At 38.7% G+C, this 21,717-nt stretch overlaps 1 protein-coding gene across 4 annotated transcripts in view; it reads left to right on the top strand.

Annotated features, from left to right (window-relative positions):
• NFATC2 (nuclear factor of activated T cells 2) overlaps positions 1-21,717 on the top strand; it is a 349,933-nt gene that overhangs the window by 38,310 nt on the left and 289,906 nt on the right. For 2 of the 4 annotated variants that reach the window (XM_044090023.1, XM_044090024.1), the window contains exon 1: positions 9,204-9,657. The exons of 1 other annotated variant lie outside the window; for it this stretch is intronic. In XM_044090023.1, the coding sequence (XP_043945958.1) occupies positions 9,528-9,657 (130 nt within the window). In that variant the 5' untranslated portion in view covers positions 9,204-9,527. Of the gene's footprint in view, positions 1-9,202; positions 9,658-21,717 lie in introns of those variants that run through there. One more of the 4 variants, XM_044090026.1, reaches the window with a different exon arrangement.

The following is a 21,717-nucleotide window of genomic DNA, read 5'->3' as shown; positions in this document are numbered from 1 at the left end:
CTTCCTGAGAACACTGGAAAATATGAAGGTCTCTCCAAACACCATTATATTGGGTGACTTCAACTACCCAAACATAGACTGGGAGCATTACTCTAGCTCCAACACCCTAGCCCAAAGGTTCCTAGAATTTATAAACTCAAATGCTATGGAACAACTTGTTACCACTCCCACAAGAGGGGAAAACATACTGGACCTGATCATAACCAACATGGGGACTCTATGCTCCAGACCAGAAATGTATCCCTCACTGGTAAGATCAGACCATAAACTAATCTCACTGGATATTCACATCCCGACCCCACCCCCTGCCCAGAAAACCACAGTGAAAAACTTCTCTAAAGCACATTTCACACTCCTCAAAACCGAGGTGGAATCCTTCAAAGCCCCCGGGACTGTGGAAAATATGGCCCAGACCGCAGAATCCTTTATAAACGCATTCTATGAACACCTTCAGGAATGCATGGATCATGCAATCCCAAATAAAACCAAGAACCAATCCTCCAAAGGCAGACATCCTGTCTGGTGGACCCCAGCCATAAACAAACTATACAATAGAAGGAGGAAGCTACTACATGATAGAGCAAAATCCCAAAAAGGGAAAACATCTCTGATCAGTATTAGCAAAAAACTATGGGCACTCATAAAATCATCTAAGGCCAGCTTCGAGAGAAAAATTGCACAGAACACTAAGGATAATCACAAGGCTTTCTTTAGTTATGTTAGGAACCTGGGTGGGAATTCCCAGATATGCTCAGAATTAGTCCAAAAATGACAAAAAATACACCGAACCCACAGACATTGCCAACATCCTAGCTGACAGGTTCAGCGCAAACTCCCCCACCAAAAGGGCAAATATCTATCCCAGCAGAGTGCTGCCCCTGACATCTCAGATGCTCAGGTAAGAGCCGCCTCTCCAAAGCAAAAACACAGCATCAATGAGACCAGACGGTGTCCCGGGCTGCGCCCTACATGAACTCCAAGAAGAGCTAAACCCAAACATAAAACTACTGTTCAATCTCAGCCTTACTACAGGATATGTACCCAAAGAGTGGCGTACAGCAACAGTGGTCCCTCTCCACAAAGGTGGTGCCTCAACGGATCCTGGAAACTATTGCCCCATAAGCCTGACTAGCTTGGTCTGCAAAGCTATGGAAAGGATCATCATGGACCTCATAAATAAAGATATTGGGGACCTACAGACACTGGATCCTACCCAGTTTGGCTTTGTTAAGGGCAGATCCTGCCTCTTAAACCTGGTCAATTTCTTTGAAGCAGTCACCAAGGCCATTGATGAGGGGAAGGTGGTCCACATAGCCTACCTGGACCTCGCAAAAGCCTTCGATGCAATACCCTCTCGGGCATTATAGATAAGCTCACCAGCTTAAATATAAACCCCTATGTCACTAGATGGATTGCAAACTGGCTCAAGGACAGAACCCACATGGTTAGAATTGCTGGAGCCATGTCAGACTCCAAACCAGTTACAAGTGGCATCTCACATGGCTCAGTCCTGGGACCTCTCTTGTTCAGTATATATTTCTTGGAGGTACAGGCCAACACGGAAGGACTGTGGCTGATCAAGTTCGCAGATGACTGCAAACTGAGTGCCATAATCGACTCTCCAGCCGACACAAGCATCCTCCAAAAGAGCCTCATAGAAACAGACAACTGGTGCCAGAGCCATGGCCTCAAGCTAAACGCCAAAAAGTGTATAGTCATCCCCTTTGGCAAAAACAAAGTGCCCACAAATTACCACATAGGTGGTAATCCATTAAGTACAGAAGAAGTAATTAGGGACCTGGGGACCCAAGTTGATAGCAATCTCTCATTTGACAACCACGTGGCCAAAGTGGTTAGAAAAACATTTTATATAGCCCACCTAATCATGAAGGGATTCACATCTAGATCAGGGGAGGTCATCGTGCCTCTTTACTCATCCCTCATCAGGCCCATAATTGAGTACAATGCCCCTTTTGGGATGTACCTTACCAGACACCTGCAGCAACTGGAAAGACCCCAAAAGTACCTCACCAAGAGGATCAAAGGGCTCAAACAGATGCCATATGCTGCCTGGTTAAAGAAACTCCTGCTCTACTCAGTGGCATACCGCCTGCTTAGAGGCGATCTGTGCCTGACGTATAAAGCCATGTCCAACCCAGAATTAATGGACATGCTGCACCTCAGAAAATCCAAATCCCATCGAGCTATGCACTCGAGAGACTTGAACCTCAGCACTGAAATAAATAGGACATACTGGAGGGACAGATTCATAACCCAGAGGCTCCCTTCACTCTGGAATAAAATCCCAGTCCAGGTTAGGCAGAGTCCCTCATTGACTCTCTTCAAGAGGAATCTTGATGAGTGGATGGGAGATCGTAGGTTTACCCCGGGTATCACTTCTGTGTCACTGTTAGACAGAGGCACAGTATACTAACCTCGAAAAAGGGAATAGCAAAATTAATTTAAAATGGGTGGCGAAAGCCAAACACACTCTGGCTAGGCTTATAAATGCCCTAGGGCAGATAACCTAGTATGAACCTATGAACCTATGAACCTACTTATCACAGTTGTGGTATCTACATGTATAATAATCTCAGCTGAAGCAACAGCTAGACTATGGAAACTGCTTTGATTGTCTAGAAGGTTCCATCTGGTTGTGAATTTTTATCTTATAGCAGCTAGTTGGCTGTTGCATCCACCATTGTAAGTTAACACATATTTTATATCATTATAAACTGCATTTTATGACTCTTTTTTATCAATCTATATTCTATAAATGGTCTTAACATTTCAAAACATAGAGTGAAGAAATAAGGACTAGTTCAAAGGTAACAAGGAAGAATTCCATTCATGACATTAATGATTGGGATTTGATTAGTGGCATAACATGGTGCCCAAAGAAAGTGGGATTTGAGTAGGAGATACCCAGGTCTACCCTTTCAAGAGCTTGCTTTTGTTTTCCACTAAATAGAGTCATTGAGCTTGCAGTACACTGTCAGTTCTAGTTGGGGGGATCAAGAAGAAATCTGCAACAGAGTATGCACAAGGAAGCATGAAAGCACCGGTTCTTACTCTGCATTGATGTCATTATTATGTTGCAAACCAACATGGTAGTGTGAAATTAGGCAGTAAAGCAAAAAAAAAAAAAAAAAAAAAAAAACAAGGCGGGGGGGGGGGGGGTCAGATTCCTCCAGTCAGCCTTCATCATTCCCCCCTCCCAAAGGAATAAGTAAGACTAAAAAGGAACCAAAATAAAAATAAACAAATAAATATGAAGAAAGTATAATAGGGTAAGCAGTGATAATTTCCACAAGGCCAAATCTATGACAATGAATTAAAGCCATTTATGGATTGCATTTTATGTAGGTTTCATGGGAAGTAGCATAGCACCATGGCCAGGATAATCAAATGGCTGACTGAAAACTGGGTTGCTTTTATTTTCTGTTTTATGCATTTGTTAAGCAACTGGCATCCCAGTAGGCGGACTGATTCCAAAAAGGAATGTTTTTAACCATAGCTTGGAGGGAATGAACAACCACTCACATGTCCAAAAGCAGTATACAGCAGTCCTAAAGATAAGAGGAAGAAAGGACCAGACTATAGCGAGCAGGAAACATTATCAGGTATTTGACAGAAGGGCAGTTCTACCAGGTGACATGAGACATATGATAAATAGCGTGGAGCTGAGCGTGGCAGATAGGAAAGACTGAATAGTCGGGCACACAATAGTGTTTACGGAGTAAGGGAATTAGAGAGGCAAGTGGGAAAGGCAGCAAAAAGTGTAATGAGTACAGACAGGAAGATAGGGGTATGAGATGATGTGTTTAAGGGGTGAGGCTGAGGAGTGGTGAAGTAAAAGGAAGGGGTAAAGGAGCTATCAACAAAATAAAAGTAGGGGAAGGGATAGAAAGACCAGGGAGGTATTATGTTAGAGTGACATGGTACATAAAACCATGACAGAATAATTGAGAAGTAAATGTAATCTTGAGGAAATATTGCTGAAATCAAACTGCAAAAGACAACTGATTAAAGATCACAGTGGTATAAACTGGTAAGCTGGCTGTACATTGTTAGGTAACAAACCAGGAATATGATAATAATTTTATAAAAGGTAGGCCTTTCTGACCTAAGAGAAGGCTTTAGAGGAACTGAGAGACCTGATATAGTAAACAATACAGTTTTAAGTGGTTGTACAAGAAATAGGGAAGGCACAGGCACCAGAACAAGGTACTTGGAAACACATGATCAGGATACGAAAATAGGCTGAAGAACATCTAAGAGTTTTAGAAATGGATTTGGTAGTGAAGTCATGTGCGAGGGATGCAGAGAAATTACTGATGAAGAGTTTACTGATAAGAGAACACACATTAGAGTGGACTGTAGTTTTTGAAGAAATCAATTTTTTTATGAAATAGCAATTATACTCCAGCCTTGGAGTTGCAAGAATAAATGTACACTTTCTATTAAGTAGAATTTGATAGTTTTGAGAATTTCTTGCTAAGACAGCAATCAGTAAGGGAAGGCCATAGTCAAAAAAAAAAAAAAAAAAAGCAGGATAAAGTACACTTGGCATCTGCAAGTTTTATATCTTGTGTGAAGAAGTGATACACATCAAAGGCATCTTTTACCTATTGTACATGCCTAGGTTGGGGAGGGCAAGACAGGTATATTTAGCCAAAATTCAAAACATTTAAATTGGTGCACAACATAGAAAGAAACAATTGAGGGTGGTCTCATGACTAAAGAAGAATGTGTCTTGCATAATGCAGCCTGGATTCCAAAACCATGTTTTTTGTTTAAAAAAAAAATGTGATGTTTTATTACTTATTCTGAAGCAGTGATAAGATGTGGCCAGACCAGGGAGAAGTGTAGGGCCATGAACAGAAGGTGATGGCTCAAGATGGAAAAGAATAAGGGAACTACACCTTGAAGGACATGATGTTCACATTGGTAGGGTGTCAGTGAATTTAAAAAGATTTTGAAAAGAAGTCACAGAGCGTGAAGCTTTAGAGCATTCCTTAATGACATGAGCAGCACAGACCTTTGGAGCATTCATGAATGATGTCAGCAGCATGCAGCTTTGAAGCATTCTAGAATGATGTGGGCAGTATGGAGCTTTGGAACATTCCAGAATGATGTGGGCAGTATGGAGCTTTGGAACATTCCAAATTGATGTGGGCAGTATGGAGCTTTGGAACATTCGGAATGATGTGGGCAGCATGGAGCTTTGGAACATTCCAGAATGATGTGGGCAGTATGGAGCTTTGGAGCATTCCTGAATTATGTGGATTGCATGGAATTTTAAAACATTCCTGAATGCGCTGGGCAGCATGGTGCTTTAAAGCATTCCTGATTGACATGGGCAGCATAGAGCTTTAGAGCATTCCTGGATGGAGTGGACAGCATTGAGTTTTGGAACATTCTTGAATGATGTAGGCAGCACATAGCTTTTGAGCATTCCTGAATGATGTGAGCAGCATGGAGCTTTAGAGCATTCCTGAATGACATGAGTACAAAGCTTTAGAGAATTCATGAATGGAGTGAGCAGCATGGAGTTTTGGAGCATTTCTGAATGATGTGGGTGTCATGAAAATTTGGAACATTTCTGGATGTAGTGGGCAACTTGGGGCTTTGGTGCATTTCTGAATGAATTGGGCAGAAGTGGAGTAGGTTCACTTAATTTAATTATCTGTTTGGTAGGTGGCTGGAAACCAATGAGTGTATAGTGTGCCTGCCTTAAGTTTTGGTAAGGCAATAAAAAAGAGGTTTTTGAGCCACAAAGGTCTTTAAGAGGTTTACAAAGGTAGCTCCAGTGAAAAGACAATTGTCCGTGCAGTGGCAGAAATGCTCAGTGAGACATATCATAGGTGTGAGTGTACTATGGCATATTTGTACCACAGAAATCCTTAGATCCAAGGGTTTACACAGGGTTGAATGGAGGAGATTATCCTGTGATATATTACAATGGTGGGAGTTCCTAGTTTGGAAATACTTTGTCCCACATTTGTTTTGGTTGCCTCTTGTTAAGTACTTGTCATTACTGTTATAACACATAAACCTGGCAGTGATCCATTTAGGGTGTTGCCCAAGCTGATGTGCATAATTTACAACTAATAATAAATAACATTTTTAATAATGCTGTTTATTTCCCTGTGACAAAACTTAGCATTATTTCTCATTTACAATGTGTGACATATATCTATGCATTATCTTCTTCTGTATTGTTAATGTTCAACAGATTTGGAGCCAGATTCCAAAAGAGTTGCTCTCAATGTAAGAGACTTACTTTGGTGCAATGCCTATCTATAAACAGGCTCACACCAGGGCCCAGATTCCAAAACACCTGCTCCCAGGGTGGTTACTTTCACTGAGAGCAAGTCTTTTGGAATCAGGCCCTATGTTGCTGTAAATTTGTGCATTGCATTAAGACACTGGTTGTGAGATGACAAATCACTAAATGAATGCTGTTCACTGCTGGGTTGTATTTACCGTCATGTGTACTACTGTATAGTGCTTACGTACGTCACTATTATGTAATGACATATGTCTACTCATTTGCTTTTGTATTCTTTAGCCTAGGCAATGGTTGGAAAAAGGTCTGTCTGGGTTAATCCACCTTCCTGTCAACTAACAGTAAAAATTATATTATCTTCTGTTTACTTGATCTGATTTGTTCATCAGATGCTTTAATGATGTCAGCAGTGTCATGTGCAGTAATGACATTCAGAACAGTAAACTGCCGAATATTTAAGCAGACTAGGTGATAATTTTATTTTTATTAATTGTTTAATCTAGTAAGTCCACTAGGAATGATTGCCTCTTTCTAGGGATGCCCCAGAAGTACTGGATTAATAGCAGACTGGCTCACAGTCATAACGTTTACAAATGAAAAGCGAAAGAATCAAAGTTAGGATGACAGGAAGAAGCGCATTAGCAGCTCATAACCGTAAACCTCTGCGATAATCTGCCATACATAATACAATCACACTAGTCTTTAACAAACATTCAGCTCCTACTTCACTTTCAGAAAGCTGGTAGGATTACCCCATCTTAGAATCAGGCATCATTGCCAGCAGTTTTAAGCACAGAGCTACTGTACATTTAGCTTCCCTTCCTTCCTCTGTGTTCAAGGATTTAGAGTGCATCATCTAGAAGCAGGTTGTGGATCAGCTTCAGAAATGCTATAATGATCAGCAAGAAGTGGAGGGGTTAAAGACCACAGGAAAAAGAATGAAGTCACAATGCTGAATTCCATCACTGCCACCGTACCCTGTACGCTGAACAGAATCTTGTTAGTTCATTTTGGCACACCAGTTTGGTACTCCAGAAGAGAGACTCATAAGCGATTTTTTAAATCTTTCAGTATGTTTATCAGCAATTAGTTATTCTTTCCTTCAGCAGCAGCAGCACAGTGTTCACTGTTGAAATGAATATCACAGTTGCAAGCCTGCTGTGCAAATGTCCCCAAGAAGTCTCAGAGGACAGGGCACTTCTATATTTTCAGCATTCCAACCTAATCTATGCCCACTCACCTTGCTCCTCTGATGCTACTTTTTATTCAAGGCATGCTCTTAAAGATGCTCCTTTACCCATGATGCTGTGCTGCACATCTGTAGACACCAAAACCTGCTTCACTGCAAAGAATAGTGTGACCAAACCAAATGTGACACTTCTTGAGGCCATACAAGTTTGACACTTGACCACTATGTGCCCATGGTCTGGTATGCATAACTGATTACAGAAATGCAATTGAATGGTCTTTTTTCTGCCCTCCCTTTAATGTGTTAGGTATTGCTGTATATCTTGCATGATCTGCTGTACTATCTGGCTCCCAGTTTTGGTGCTATGCTAGTAAGCAAGTATTCTTTTGGGGTCCTGAAGTCTGCTCACACTTGCCACCTGTGTATCACCCTTAACAGACTTGTTTTATACTTCAGACTCACCTGCCCATCTGAATCTTAGCTAGAAACCTCCCACAGGAGTTTTTCTACTAACCCATTCTACCCCTTTCACCCAGCTTTCCTACCCCATCTATATAACCCTGGTTCTTAGTTGTTACACTAATCAAACATATTGATTTATCTTTTACAGCCTGAACTCTACTGAACAGACATCCAGGGTCTCTCTCTCTCTCTCTCTCTCTCATACTCAGCATCCCCTCCATTCAAATCCTAGATCTACCAAAATCTCCCGATTCCAAACAAATGACAATTTCTGTCTATCATTAATGGGTGTCATTCTTCTAGTATGTTAACAATTGTTAAGTGAATCCAGTAACCTGACATGTAAGCTAGTGTTTATAAAGCACATTCAACAAACTTACCTCCCCCAGGGCTTCCCTGATGTTAAAGCTCTAACTTTTGAGCCTGCTCACCTGAATTCATTCTCTGCTCTCTTGTAAGCATGCAGATTGCTGCTGCTAGACCTTCTTCATGGTGGTAATGTTATCAAAGATGTTCTTGCATAAATGTTGCAGCTGTTATTTTAGTATATGAGTAAACAGTTCATTTGTTCACTAATCTAGATCTCAGTAAGTACATATGAATGGTTTGCTCATTTACAAAGGCTGCACAGCTATGGAAGTACAGTATTGGAATACAGAGATCATGTAGCAGGATTCAGGGAAACAGGGAACAGCAATGTAACCACATTATATGAGCACCACTGTTATATTTAGATACATACTCACGCATGAGAGTGCACGCATACACACACACACACACACACACACACACACACACGCACACGCACACGCACACACACACACACACACACACACACACACACACACACACACACACACACACACACACACAATCACAAACTTTAAATATACACAGATGTGTATTGACATACATTTACATTTGCACACAGAATCTTTCAAACAGTTATTGAAGAGACATATGGTTTGTGTTCATCAGGCATCTCTCATACATACACAGACTCATACACTTATGCAACAATAACCACATACATAATGAATAATTAGTATGAGTAATTTTATTTGTAGATCCAGCAGGTGGCGTGAATAAACCTCTTTTACATTTGCACTCCATAATCTACTGATAAATGCACACAGCGAAACATTACCTTGCTCACCTTTCTCCTGTTGATCATTTGGGGGTGTGTTTTTGACAATAATGTTGATAAGGTAGTGTCGTTCTGTGTATGCTACAGGGCCCGCCCTAAACTAAGCTTGTTCAGCAGAACAGGAAGCTGCCATTACTGAGTCTGGTAGTTTCTCACTCCAGTAACTATAACTGAACCATACTGGAGGACAGAATCCCAGCAATAACTTATCCTTTTGATTGGCATTTCACTGCTGTCTTTTGGGAGTAGTGAACAGTTTACCTGCCTATAATACCAGAATTTGGAAAAAAATAAGCTTAGAAAGTGAACTATAACAGGGTATTGTACTGTCTAAAAACTTTTTGCTGCCTGTCAGGTTTGGGTTGTATCAGAAAAGGAAGTGTGTATGTTTAACAAAACAGTTAAACACATTTGAAGAATCCTAGCAAGTAAGACAGATGAGCACCAACAACCAGGACGTGGATTCTCAAGGGGATGACAGGAGTCAGAATCCCAGCCAACAGGAAGAGTTTGACTTTTCCATCCTATTTGACTACAATTATAACATACCGCTGCTTCCTTCTGAAGGTTTGTAAAGTTAATTTTTCTGCTTCTTTCCCATACTTGTGCAGTTAAAAGCTTCTGTATGCTGTAAATGATAAAATGTACGTAGTCATAGTTATGTGCAGGTGGACTGGAGATGTAGAAAGATCTTCATCACAAGGTTTTGTTATGCTTCCATGTGTTTGTGTGGTTTCTTTTTTTACATGTGCTGTTTCTATAAGTGAAAAATGTCAGCTTCTTCTGTATCTGAGAATGCATTTTACTGAAACTTTAACAGATACATGTGTATTCATATGGCACTAACTTTACTCTTTAAGTACTTTGGGCAAATGATGCTGCAATGGAAACACTTGTATTAAGTAGAGAAGTTATATGTGCATCCATGTAAAGTAGGAAGTGGAAAATGTCATTTACAACACATGCCTTCAGGCAGTTGAAAAGCATGACAGGAGAAGGGCACACACCCTGAATCAGAATACCGCATGAAGTACCAGCGTTGTAAGAACAGAACGCCACACTTGCAGACTTCCGTCTGACACAACTGAATGTCATCACTACAATGTGAAAATCAGAACATAATGTCTTGTTGGGATATTTTTTGTAACAAGAGAAATATGCAACTAATTTGGGCTACAGTAACATTTTATTTCACTTTTTTGGCAGTGCTGTGTTCTGCATTAATGTTGGAGTAGAGGGGTGATTTATATTTTGTGGTGAAATCTGAGAAGTACAGTATGAATGGTGTCAAACTGACATGCTTTCTCATAACCTTTCCTCATACCCAACAGTCAATGAAAAATAAAGTTGTACATTATTGCAGCCAGGCCATTGAACTGAATCATGTGGTTGCCTGCCTACATCTGCTTAGAAAATCCTGGGTTCTAGTCCTGGAGCAGGTGCTTAATCATTATTCATTACTGTCTGTGCAGTGTTAAGTGTTCTGAACTATTGAGATGTCACTCTTTAGGGAGGATAAGAAACTGAGGCATCTTCAGTTCATCTTACTTGTGCATCTTTTAGTCAGAGATTCAGCAAGTCCCCATTCAGACTGGCTGACGGCTGCATAGAGATATATTGACCAAAGAGATTTCTCTACTTACCTTGCAACCAAAACAAAAGTTATAATTTGATTTCTTGATCTTCATTTTTTTAAATGTCACAGGTGACTATCCTGGCCTCCAAGACAATAAATAAATAAATAAATAAAAAATATTAATAGTATTAACAGTTTACTAACAGGCATCCTCTGCCTCGACTACAGATCCTCATAAGAACCTGTGCTGTCACACCTACTGCATATTCACAAGTCCAATGGGGGCATAAACCTCAAGGGATCAAAATCTGTTTTGCAATATCAATGGAACAAGTTAGAGGGATAGGTATGGATGAAAGAGAATACCACTTCTTTGGAATCATCTTCCTCTCCATATACAGCAAAGTATTTCTCTTACGTTATTCAAATGTGACCTGTAACAATGGATGGACAACTGCAAATTCACCCCTGGTTTAGCAAGCACCCTTGTCCCTTATGGAAAGAGACAATATGTAACTGTTCTACTAGCCTCTGAGTTGTTCATACTTAAAATATAAGGGTTAAACACTGCATAAGAATGTATGGTTAGGCTTCTAAAGAACCTCATGGTTCAATAGCAAGTAAGTCCCTATCAGCTTGAGTGAAACGACTTTTCACCTCATTGAGAGCATAATAGAAGGCTATCACTGCTGTCTTCTAAGAGCATGCCCTTGAGACGTTAATACCGTGACTGAGAAAAGACACGACAGAAGGAAGTAGGCATGGCTTCCTATGGCCTGTGGCAACCATGTTTTTTATTTTATTGAGTTAGAGTCCTGTGATCTGGCAGTGTCCCACAGAACAAAGGCCCTGGAACAAAACCCATCAATACTGAGAATAAACCATGCAGTGAAAGTACAAGGTTCTATTAATACAAAAAAACAAACAGGTCAGTAAACACACAAATAAAGTGCTTGTACTAAACACAAATAAAATGCTTGTACAATAACAGAAACTGGTAGGTGAAATGAAATACCAGAATATTCAGGGAATATACAGCTAAAATGAGGACAGGTCCAGTGGCATAGCTAGACAGATCCTGACTGCAGCCCAAGTCACCCAAGTTTGATTAGCTACTCTGATGCTTGACAGAGCTGGTAGATGAGGATGAGCATGCCAATCATGGCAGAGAGGGTGGGCAGAGCAGGACATATACAGCTATAGCCCCCCTTGGAGGAGGGGTGTTATTGTAGTACACATCCTGAGGGATGGTTTTTAGCTCACCAAGTCACTCTGTGGTGACGGTCTTGGTTAGCAGTCATAGGAAGAAGGCATTGTGTCCCCCCACTGTGGTGGTAGTAGCTTACAAATACCCTAATTGCTGATATTCTGTTAAGGGGACAAGCAACGGCCTATGTGACAGTCCTTCACGATGGCTCTGGACCGCCCCATAGTGCACTGGCATAATTCCCTAGTACAGGGAGAATGAATGGACAGAGTCTGTTTGGGGGAGCCTTTATGGATGGCAGACACAGGAACAAAATGAGCACCTAGAAAATATACAGTTTAAGACAAATATAACACCCCTGGCTAAGATAGAGAAAGCTAAACAGCAGCAGTTTATAACAAACTCACAATTAGAAGGAAAGCCACTGCAGATCCTATGAAGTCAAGAACATTACAGTGAGACAGTTGATAAAAAGGATGAAATGCAATGCCAATAAATTAGGATGGAAATATGAAATAGCAAAGAGAAGCTAATCTGAAAGAAGGTGCAGTATCAGAATATTTATATGTAAAAAAGAGGACTAAATTATGAAAAATAAGAAGTATATTACAAAAACAATGGGAGATACGGTGATACAAAGAGTAATAGATAAGTCTGGAGAGGAGAGGATAGAGGCCACTGAGCTGGAATCTAAACATATGTGTGCATTCAGGCTAGTAGACAATTGCAGGGATACACAGAAATTAGCAGAAAACAGACAGACACAAGGAGCAACATAGGATGAAATTAAGGAAGACAGGCAGATGAAGGGAATCCAGAGATGGGGAAAGAAAACTGACTGAGGAAGAAGATGGGCCAAAATATTATAAGATGAGAAAAGGTCAGCACGTATGCAGTCTATAGAGATAGTAAAGGGCCCCATGTCCTATCTCATGTGTAGTATCAGTGTTTTTTCCAATTGTACTTTAGGAGACATTTGAACAGAATATAGAGACTAGATGCTAACAGAGGGCTGTTGTGTATTGCATACTGCTGGGACTGTAATAGCAAACTCTGCTTCACAAGATTTTTTCAGGTACAACATATTAAAATGAAATACACACTGATTAATGCTGGTTCCTTTTGGTCGGCAACCACTTCACTATAGTATTCATCGACAAACAAGTAGCTACTGTATCAGAATGCTGTGTGCGATGACAAGGTTCATGAGGCTGAATTTAGTTTACTCCAGGTTTCTCAGACTGGTGCAGTGCTGTGTTCACTGATGGAAGCCTTGACAACAAACCCATTTATACTGGTACAGACCATGAAGCTAACGCATTTGTAAAGAATGCTAATAGGAATGTAAACCTAGGTATTTGACAGGCTGAAGCAATTATTTTTCACATGCGTAATTTGTAAAATACCCTTTAGTTAATACAAATTTTCATCTTATCAGCAATGTTCCAGTGTTTCTGCTGAGTGATGTTCTTGCTGATGAAGATTCCTAGATACTTATCGGCAGTAATTTTATTCTGTGAGTCATCTGATGGGCAAGAGTTTAATAATATGGCTGTCTTCCTGGTCTAATAGAGAATTGTTGAGACCACCGTGACTTTATTTCCGAAGTATTAAGCTTCAGTGTTGTATTAGATAGTGACAGGTACATTTACTTAATACAGTGTGTAAAGCAGACTGAAGCTGATGGTCTGTCAAGGCTGAACACATTAGGGGGCATAATTTAGCAAGAAGGATCCAAGCATGAATGTTTCAGTGTCTTTCCCATTATCACCTGTTACCTCAGCATGGAAAAATGCATAAGGAAGCTGACATGTCCCACCATCACACTGTCTGCATGTGTCATCACTCATTCTCACTTGTATGAAACATTTTGAATCCACTACAAGTCCTAGCCTCTCACAACTTAAGCTGGCATATAGAAATTTAAGTCTGCTTATTCCAGAAGCTGTAGTATTAAATGCCAATAACATAATCTTCCACCATATTGGAATATGCTCTGCCATGAACTGCACTTGAAAGCTGTACATCAATGTTGCAAAAGGTCATTAATAAAATATGTGAATTTATCAGCTTAGATGCCTGAATCACTCACTCACTCACTCACTCACTCACTCACTCACTCACTCACTCACTCACTCACTCACTGTACTCTCTGAAGTACCAGTATCAGAAGAACTCCTGGCAATCATTTGCTTAGAGATCTTTACCTCCCTCTCTCTCTCCTCCCAGCAGTAAAATCTATATATATATATATATATATCATCTTGCTCTTTCCCTTTAAAAAGTTTCTGCTTCAGCATTGAATTTATTCTGTAAAATGTGAATGCAGTGCTAATACATCATCTCACTCTGCTGTCACTCTCCTACTAATCAGTCAAACTAGTACTCACTTTTGATAAACTACTAATCTCCTTTCTATGTCCATCCTTATAGTTTTCTCTCCAAAACATTCCTAACCTTCATTTCCTAATCACTATGCTTGTTATTAAGGAACCATTTTGGTATATAATTTATGAATTTCTGTTTTGTGATCTGAACCTTTCTGTTTAAAAGTGTAACTTTTTTTGAATTCTAAGAACCTTGTGTATTATACTGTGCCTAGGGTACTGCTGCTTTGCAAATATGCATTCTGCTTTTAGTGTAAGCCGTAGCTCAAGACACATTGGATGAATCTGGTTAGCAAAATTTAAATAAATTCATCTACATCTTCTCCAAAAGATGGCTGAGAGGTGTATCTATCAGCCTTGCTCACCATGGAAGAAGATCTGTGAAAATGTGTACAGATTAGAGGTACAGCTGTCCTGCAGCATTCAGACCATTGTGTCCCACTGGTCATTGCCTTAGCCTCAGACAGTGAGTACCATTATTTTGTCCTCTGAAAAGCTAACTAGATGCCAGTAAAGAAATGCATTCATCGGAATATGGGGTCTTTCCTGTTCAAATTTCTGAAGCTATCCCTCTTAGACACCAGATCAAACCCCTCCGTTTCCTTGCTCCAGTTAAGATAACCAGTTAAAATTGGACTCCAGTGACATGATGATTCTTAGCCTCACAATACTCACAGACCACACTTTTGCAGTGTCAGGGTCCAAAACAAGAGACTCATTATTATATTATGTAACATAGCTCTCAACTAATCAGGGACAAATGTCAAGAGAATCAGGATAAGTCCAGAAATAATCAAGGACAATCAGGGGCATTTTTAAGATATTGATACTATTTACTTCGGACATTGACAGGATTGACAGAATAACAGACTGAAATAATGCACATTTTCTGAAGAAAAACAAGTCCATTACTCTAATTAGTTCATTATTTATTAAATATAATTAGCCATCTTTTCTCAAAAAGACATCATTTTAGGAGGGATTAAAACATAGAACTAAAAATTTGTATCAAAGTCAAGGATAGCTGAGATATATGCTTTGTAAGATGTCTCTGTGAATTCAAATAATTTAGGTTTTATTGACAACAGTTTCTCACAGACAGACCAAAGTGGCACCATTTTTACTTTGCCTTGAAATTAGATTTCTTCCTTCTTTTAAACTTTAAAATTTAGTGATCAACTTCTCCTTTAAATACATTACTCCTTGTCTTGTTTTATCCCAGTCACTTCGTCTGTGCAACCCTTAGACTTCCCTCTGTTTTAAAACTCTGTTTTGAAATATCCGGTCACTCTTCCTAAATGAGTTTTTTTCAAATAGTTATGAACTGGTTAGTCAATCATTTAAAAATAAAAATATCCTTCCTGGGCTCCTTTCACCTGATGCTAGTTCACTGATATTGGTCAACACTCTGCTCGGACAAAAGACACCATGCACTATATAGTGCTCAGTGCCATGGTCCCACACTGATTTCATTGCTAATAAAAACTTTTTACAGGTGCACCTGACATGCATGTGCTTTCTTTATGTAACTTGTTTCCGTGTTTAGACTATTTTACCCTTTGGGAGACCAACAACTTTCCAAAATTACTTCCAAGTTTATTATAGGAACCATTCAGGACTTATATTGTGCTGGAAATACAAGTTTGTCATACTTCACTGACTTGTCATTCTGAGCATGCAGAAAATGTAACCCACTGTAGTTACTGCTATCATTCCAGAATAAATAGGGAACAGCTCAACAAACTATGCTGAGTGTTCATCTCACTTAACATTGATCACGTTAATGGTTTCATAGTACCACTGTTATCACTACCTTCTGTGCATTAGGGAATCCAAACATGCTTAAGTAATGCAGAAAGAGTCATAAGCAAAAAAGAAATAGCAAATACTAGGTAGCCTCTGTAGAAAATGATATTAGTGAGTTTCAGGTCTTGTCTTCCTTCTACCTTCCTTCCTTGAGTCAGCCAAAATGTCATATGTCCTGCATTGCAAACCTCAGCTAACTAGTGAAGTTGCTGTAGGTGATTATCAAGTTTATATACACCTTTAGACTACACAAGGTTCAATAGATTAATGGCCCAAGGTAAATGACAGTACACAGTCAAAAAGATGTGAATTTTGAGCCTGCATAGATTTATGATCTAAATTGATCTGAAATAACAAAAAAGCACATTGTTGTGTGTGATTTCCTAGACAAAATGTTGACAAATTCTTAGATTTCATTCAGCCTACATGGTGTGTACTGTGGAAACTGATTAGGGTAGAAATGCCACAGAGGGAAGAAACTGATAAGTTATGCTGTTTTAATGTATGAAAGTATAGGGATCATTCTCTAGGGAGGAAAATACATTCTGGGGAAGGGATATGTTGAGTTTAGGGAGTAGTTGTCCTGAATATAGCCTTCAGTATGCTTGCAAGGAGTCAGCTGCTGAAAACAGTGATCATATCTTAAATATGTAGGAGGCAATGCTTTTTAGAGATGTGAGTACATTTTAAATGTCTGATTGTGGCATCAACTTGAGCTTGTGAAAATGGAAACATCTGGCTTTTCTCCTTTGACTGAGATGTTGTAATCCTTAAAATAACAGCAGTTTACAATGGTTGCCCAGAAAACTTGGTGTAACTAAATTCCATAGAACAAAAAGAATTTGCATAGTACAGCAGTTCAACGTGCATTGCATTAAGATTCTAGTGATAACTTCTAGCAGAGGTGATCAAATGCATTAACAACTTTATCTGAGTACAAACAGGGGCAGCCTACTAGAAACGGCAGTCTTGTGAATAATTATCAAGGCAAGACTTGCACATTGTTTTCTGGGTAGAAGGGATGTTGCTGGATTAAGGCGTACGGTTTGTTAAATCTGATTTCTGGTGCCAACTGTGACAGAAGTTAAAAGACCCTTGTGGCATTATCCTTACAAACCTTACATTGCAGCATACGTTGTGGTGCCATGGACCTGAATTTAACCAACCAAAGCAGATGAGATGCAAGCAGAATGATCTTGACTCAGCTCTTTGTGAGTGCCATGTGAACCACAAGTATAAGTCGCTTATTTTTCCATCCTGTCTGTTTCAACTGTAATGAAAACTAGTTTTTCAACATCAAAAGCTATGTGCAAATAATTTTCTATTTCTTATTTGGACTCAGGGAAGCAGGGACTACTCAAGCAATTTTTAAAGGGGGCATGTTAATACATATCCGCCGTGAGCAGACACACACATATTTATTTGCATTCTTTATCTACGTGCTTATTTATTTATATTTGTTGTCTGGGCATATCCATCTAGGTAGTAAATTACAGTCTTGAATAAAGCTCTAAACATATCTAAAATATCTAAAATACAATATCAGAAAAAGGCTTACATAGTGCTGAATGCTCCAACTCACCAAATATAGTCTTCTCAAATTAACAAAACATCTCACCCGGTATTAATATTCACTTGTATCCCCCACCAAGTAGGTTTGGAGTTATTTCACACATTGAATTGACCACCCTAGAGAATAGTGTTATTAATTTTATGTATATCATGGAGGTAATTTTATTTAACAACTTTTTTACCTTTGAAGGAGAATTTTTTCATCAGGTTAATGGAGTAGCAACGATTGTGCGCCCATTTATGCCAACTTAGTCCTTAGTTGGGAGAAGTTATATGTTGCCAACTCAGTATATAAAATCCATTGGCATTTATACCTCTGTTACCTGGATGACATTTTTATTTTATGGAAAGATTGATGACCATATTGAAGAATTTGTAGCATACCTCGACAACACTACTTTGTTTCATAAGTTTACTTATAACCATTCAGCTGACGCTATTGATTATTTGGATGTTACAATTTTTAAGGATAAAGCCAATGAATATTTTGGTTCTAAAATGTTTAGAAAATACACTTCTTCAAATTATGTTAAGAGAAACATCTTTAAAGGGCAGTTGGTTCGAGCAGTGAGAACGTGTTCTGACTTTAATACTTTCAAAAATGAAGCCAATAATAGCATATGAATGTTCCTGGACAGAGGATATCCTTCAGTCTTATTGAAAACTATCTGGGATGAACTATTAAAAGATTAGAGGGTTAAATTCAAACCCCTATTAAGTATGGATTGGGACAGTGTAATGCCCCCAGCCCTGGTAAATTGCCCTTTGAACAATGCCTCGTGCATTGACAGTCTAGTGATAACACTTGGTCCACATACTAGCGAGATGAGAAATATCATTAGTAGAAACTGCAACATTTTTAAGGTGGATAAACACACCCATAAAACACTTGGTAACACCCCTGAATTTGTATACAAAACAAGTAGGAATATAAATAATCTTTTCGAACATCAAATATATACACTACAATTATGAAGCGGCATATATGTACAAGAAGATGCAGAGCCTATAACCAATGTAATTATGTATTGGAATAATAAGAAATATCTTTAGGGGCATCCTTACATAGAATTCCCCTTGCAGATTGGAACTGTGCTTCAAAAGGAGTAATGTACATAGCTCTATGTTCCGGTAGTTCCAGTTTTTATGTAGGCAAAACAGAGAGACAATTTCATACAAGGATTTATGAACACAACTATGCCAGATCAAAGGGTAATGGTAATAATTCTTTGTTTAAACACTCTTTGAATTGTTCCAATTTTTCTAATTTTAAGTTTGGTTTACTGGAAGATGTTTTGGGGAGGGTCATGGGAAATCAAAATAGAACTTAGGGAGCTTGTATGGCAATTGAGATTAAATGCCTCAGAGCAACCAGGTTTAAATGAACAGATTTCAGTTTCTGCAGTGCTGAAATTTAGAGCAGATGAACTTTAATTATTTTGTAATGCTGTAATCCACCTATTTTTTGAATGTTTTTAAGGATATTTTTAAAATGTTTTTATAATACATTTTTGTTCTTTAATTAGAAATGCACTTGATTTTGTTAATTGTGTTAATGAACTCTTAATTATGTCACTTGATTGTTTGATTGATATGTAGTTTCTCTACTCAACGGTTCTGAAGATGTCCCAGTACTAGGGACAAAAGCGCTCAACCGTATTAGAGTGATATATTTTATATTTTCTTATTGGTATAGTGCATTTTTTTTTACCTCAGTCGATCAAATGCATTTTTATTTATTATTTTGGCTTCCTGGTGGTTTATTTTTAAATTATTGCCAGTTGAAATTTTTTCTTTATTTGAGAAAACTATATCCGGTGGGTTGGAGTGTTTGACACTACATGAGCCTTTTTCTGTTTCTGAGTTGTACTTAGCTGTGCATTACATGCTGGTTTTATTTTCTTATATCTAAAATACAAGCAAGATTCATGTTTGGAATTTGAATGCCTTCTAACCCAAGTCCAAATAATAAAAATCAAATGACTGAAACTGCATTATTCATTGTTAGATTGAAAACTAAAAACAATGTTTTTGCAGGGGCAAACCCCCTGTACTCCCACGCCCCCTCACTGAGATCACTAACTTCACAGTCCCAAGACAGTGAATAAAGGGCTACAACCACCTACACTGAAACCCTGTCCCACTCCACTACTCGCACAGTGTTATTGCGAAGTATAGAAAAGAGAACTGCAGTAGCAGTTTGGCTTACTAGGAAAAAAAAAAGAAAACCTCACAACTGAAAATAATCCACAGCTGTCATTTGAATTCCATGACAATTTCATTAAAATAATCAGAAAATTACAGCATTTGAAGCAACTGTCACATGATATCAGGGGCAGCACAACAACAATCCCTTGATTTCCAGACCTTTGTTTTAAGAACATAATTATTAAAATACACAGACATAGCATTAATATGGCATATGCATGCGATATATTCATTTAATTGTGTAGGGAGATACAAGTCTATTCAAGGTAATAAAATTCATATTTACTTAATTGTAAACAATTGTATACACTGACATGATACAAATCTAGCCAAGCTTATGCTGTTCATAAGTATTTACAACAACAGACATTTGCTTTATACAGTCAAATAAAAATGGATATAAATAAACACATGGAGAAACAACCCGCGCTGTACGTTATACCACACTTTCATTTCCACTGTCTGGCAAAATGCTCCTTTAATGCATGCTTAAATACATGGCTCTTTAAGATGGAGCATAGAATAACGGGAGCATCATTCCGAAATTTGCCTAGATGGTTTAAGCAGCTTGCATCTCATTCCTGTTTGTGGATTTGGGGATGTCTGTGAGGTAATCCAAAGATTAGATGAGCACTAAAGCGTTCTCCACGTGAATGTGTCGCACTGTGCACTTGACACTTTGGTGTGCAGATTAGTCTAAGTGCAAAACTTAGCTGTACAGAGAAAAAGTGTTGCTGAAATTCAAGCAAGTTTAGACTTCATAATGAAAGACAAGAGTTTATTTTTCCACGATTTTCTTGAGTTAAAAGAATTGCAATGGCAGCTTAAGACTAATGCTACTACATATTCGGGTCTGAATGACTTGTTTTCCATTAGTAGTATTTTGAAATTAAAAGCTGCCTTTGTAATATAAAGCTAGAGTTTTTGTTGCAGTCCTACAAACAATATTATGAGTATTATGACTGCTTGTTTTTAATGGATTTAGTTGGTAATTGTTTATCTGATTATTCATTTTTTATGACTATTTACTTGTTAATTCTTGTTGATGCTGTGTGATTTTAATTGGTTGTCTAATCAAAGATGTAATTAGTTACCCAATCAAAATGTTTCTTGTCTGGTATTTAAACTGATGATGGATATGGATTGTTATTCTAAAGAAGTCTCTTTAATCGAAATGAAAACGCTAAATAAATTTTATAGAAGTGGTCCTCACTTTGGTTTCCTTTGTTTTGTTGTTTTTCTTTACCAATACTAACTACTAGAAATTTAGAGGTGTATACTACCTGAAAAAGACAGTATTAAGGGTATCATCTGAAAAAGAAGTGGGTAATGAGTTGTCTACAGTAGGACACTGTTAGCAAAGAGCATTCCCTTTGTCTTTACATTACTAACATGCAATCTGACAGTTGAATGTCACAAATGTAAAGAGCAGCTTGCACCTATACAGGGAAGGCAGAGTAGCTCCAGCAGTGACACAAGTCTTTCATCTCGGGGATGAAGAGGTAAGATCTTAATAAAAAATCCATCATTGCTCAGATGTTGGTGAGGCACAGATCACCTCTTTGGCTGCCTAGATGATGGTCCCTCTAGATGCCTCTTGCATCTGTGGTGGAAATATACAGTAGAGGAAAATAAATGGGCTGAAGTCTGCTAGACAAAGGCTTGATGCTCAGCAAGCATGGAGGTAAAATGCAGATAGAAAAAAGTAATATGACATATGAAAGTGTTTGTGTTCTCTCTCTATTGGGTTGCATTTAGGATCTCTTCCTTAAAATAAGTTGAAGCACTTATGCTGATGCAGGGAGTTTGAGGGGTATTTAAGAATATCGCACACAGCACCGCATCATATTTGCTGAAGCAGCTGCCTGGCA

Source organism: Protopterus annectens, chromosome 12.part0 (assembly GCF_019279795.1).
Source record: "Protopterus annectens isolate FY-2018-M chromosome 12.part0, PAN1.0, whole genome shotgun sequence".
NCBI classification, from domain to species: Eukaryota; Metazoa; Chordata; order Ceratodontiformes; family Protopteridae; genus Protopterus; species Protopterus annectens.
The sequence above is the reverse complement of the archived record's forward strand: the minus strand, read 5'-3'. Positions and strand labels throughout refer to the sequence as shown.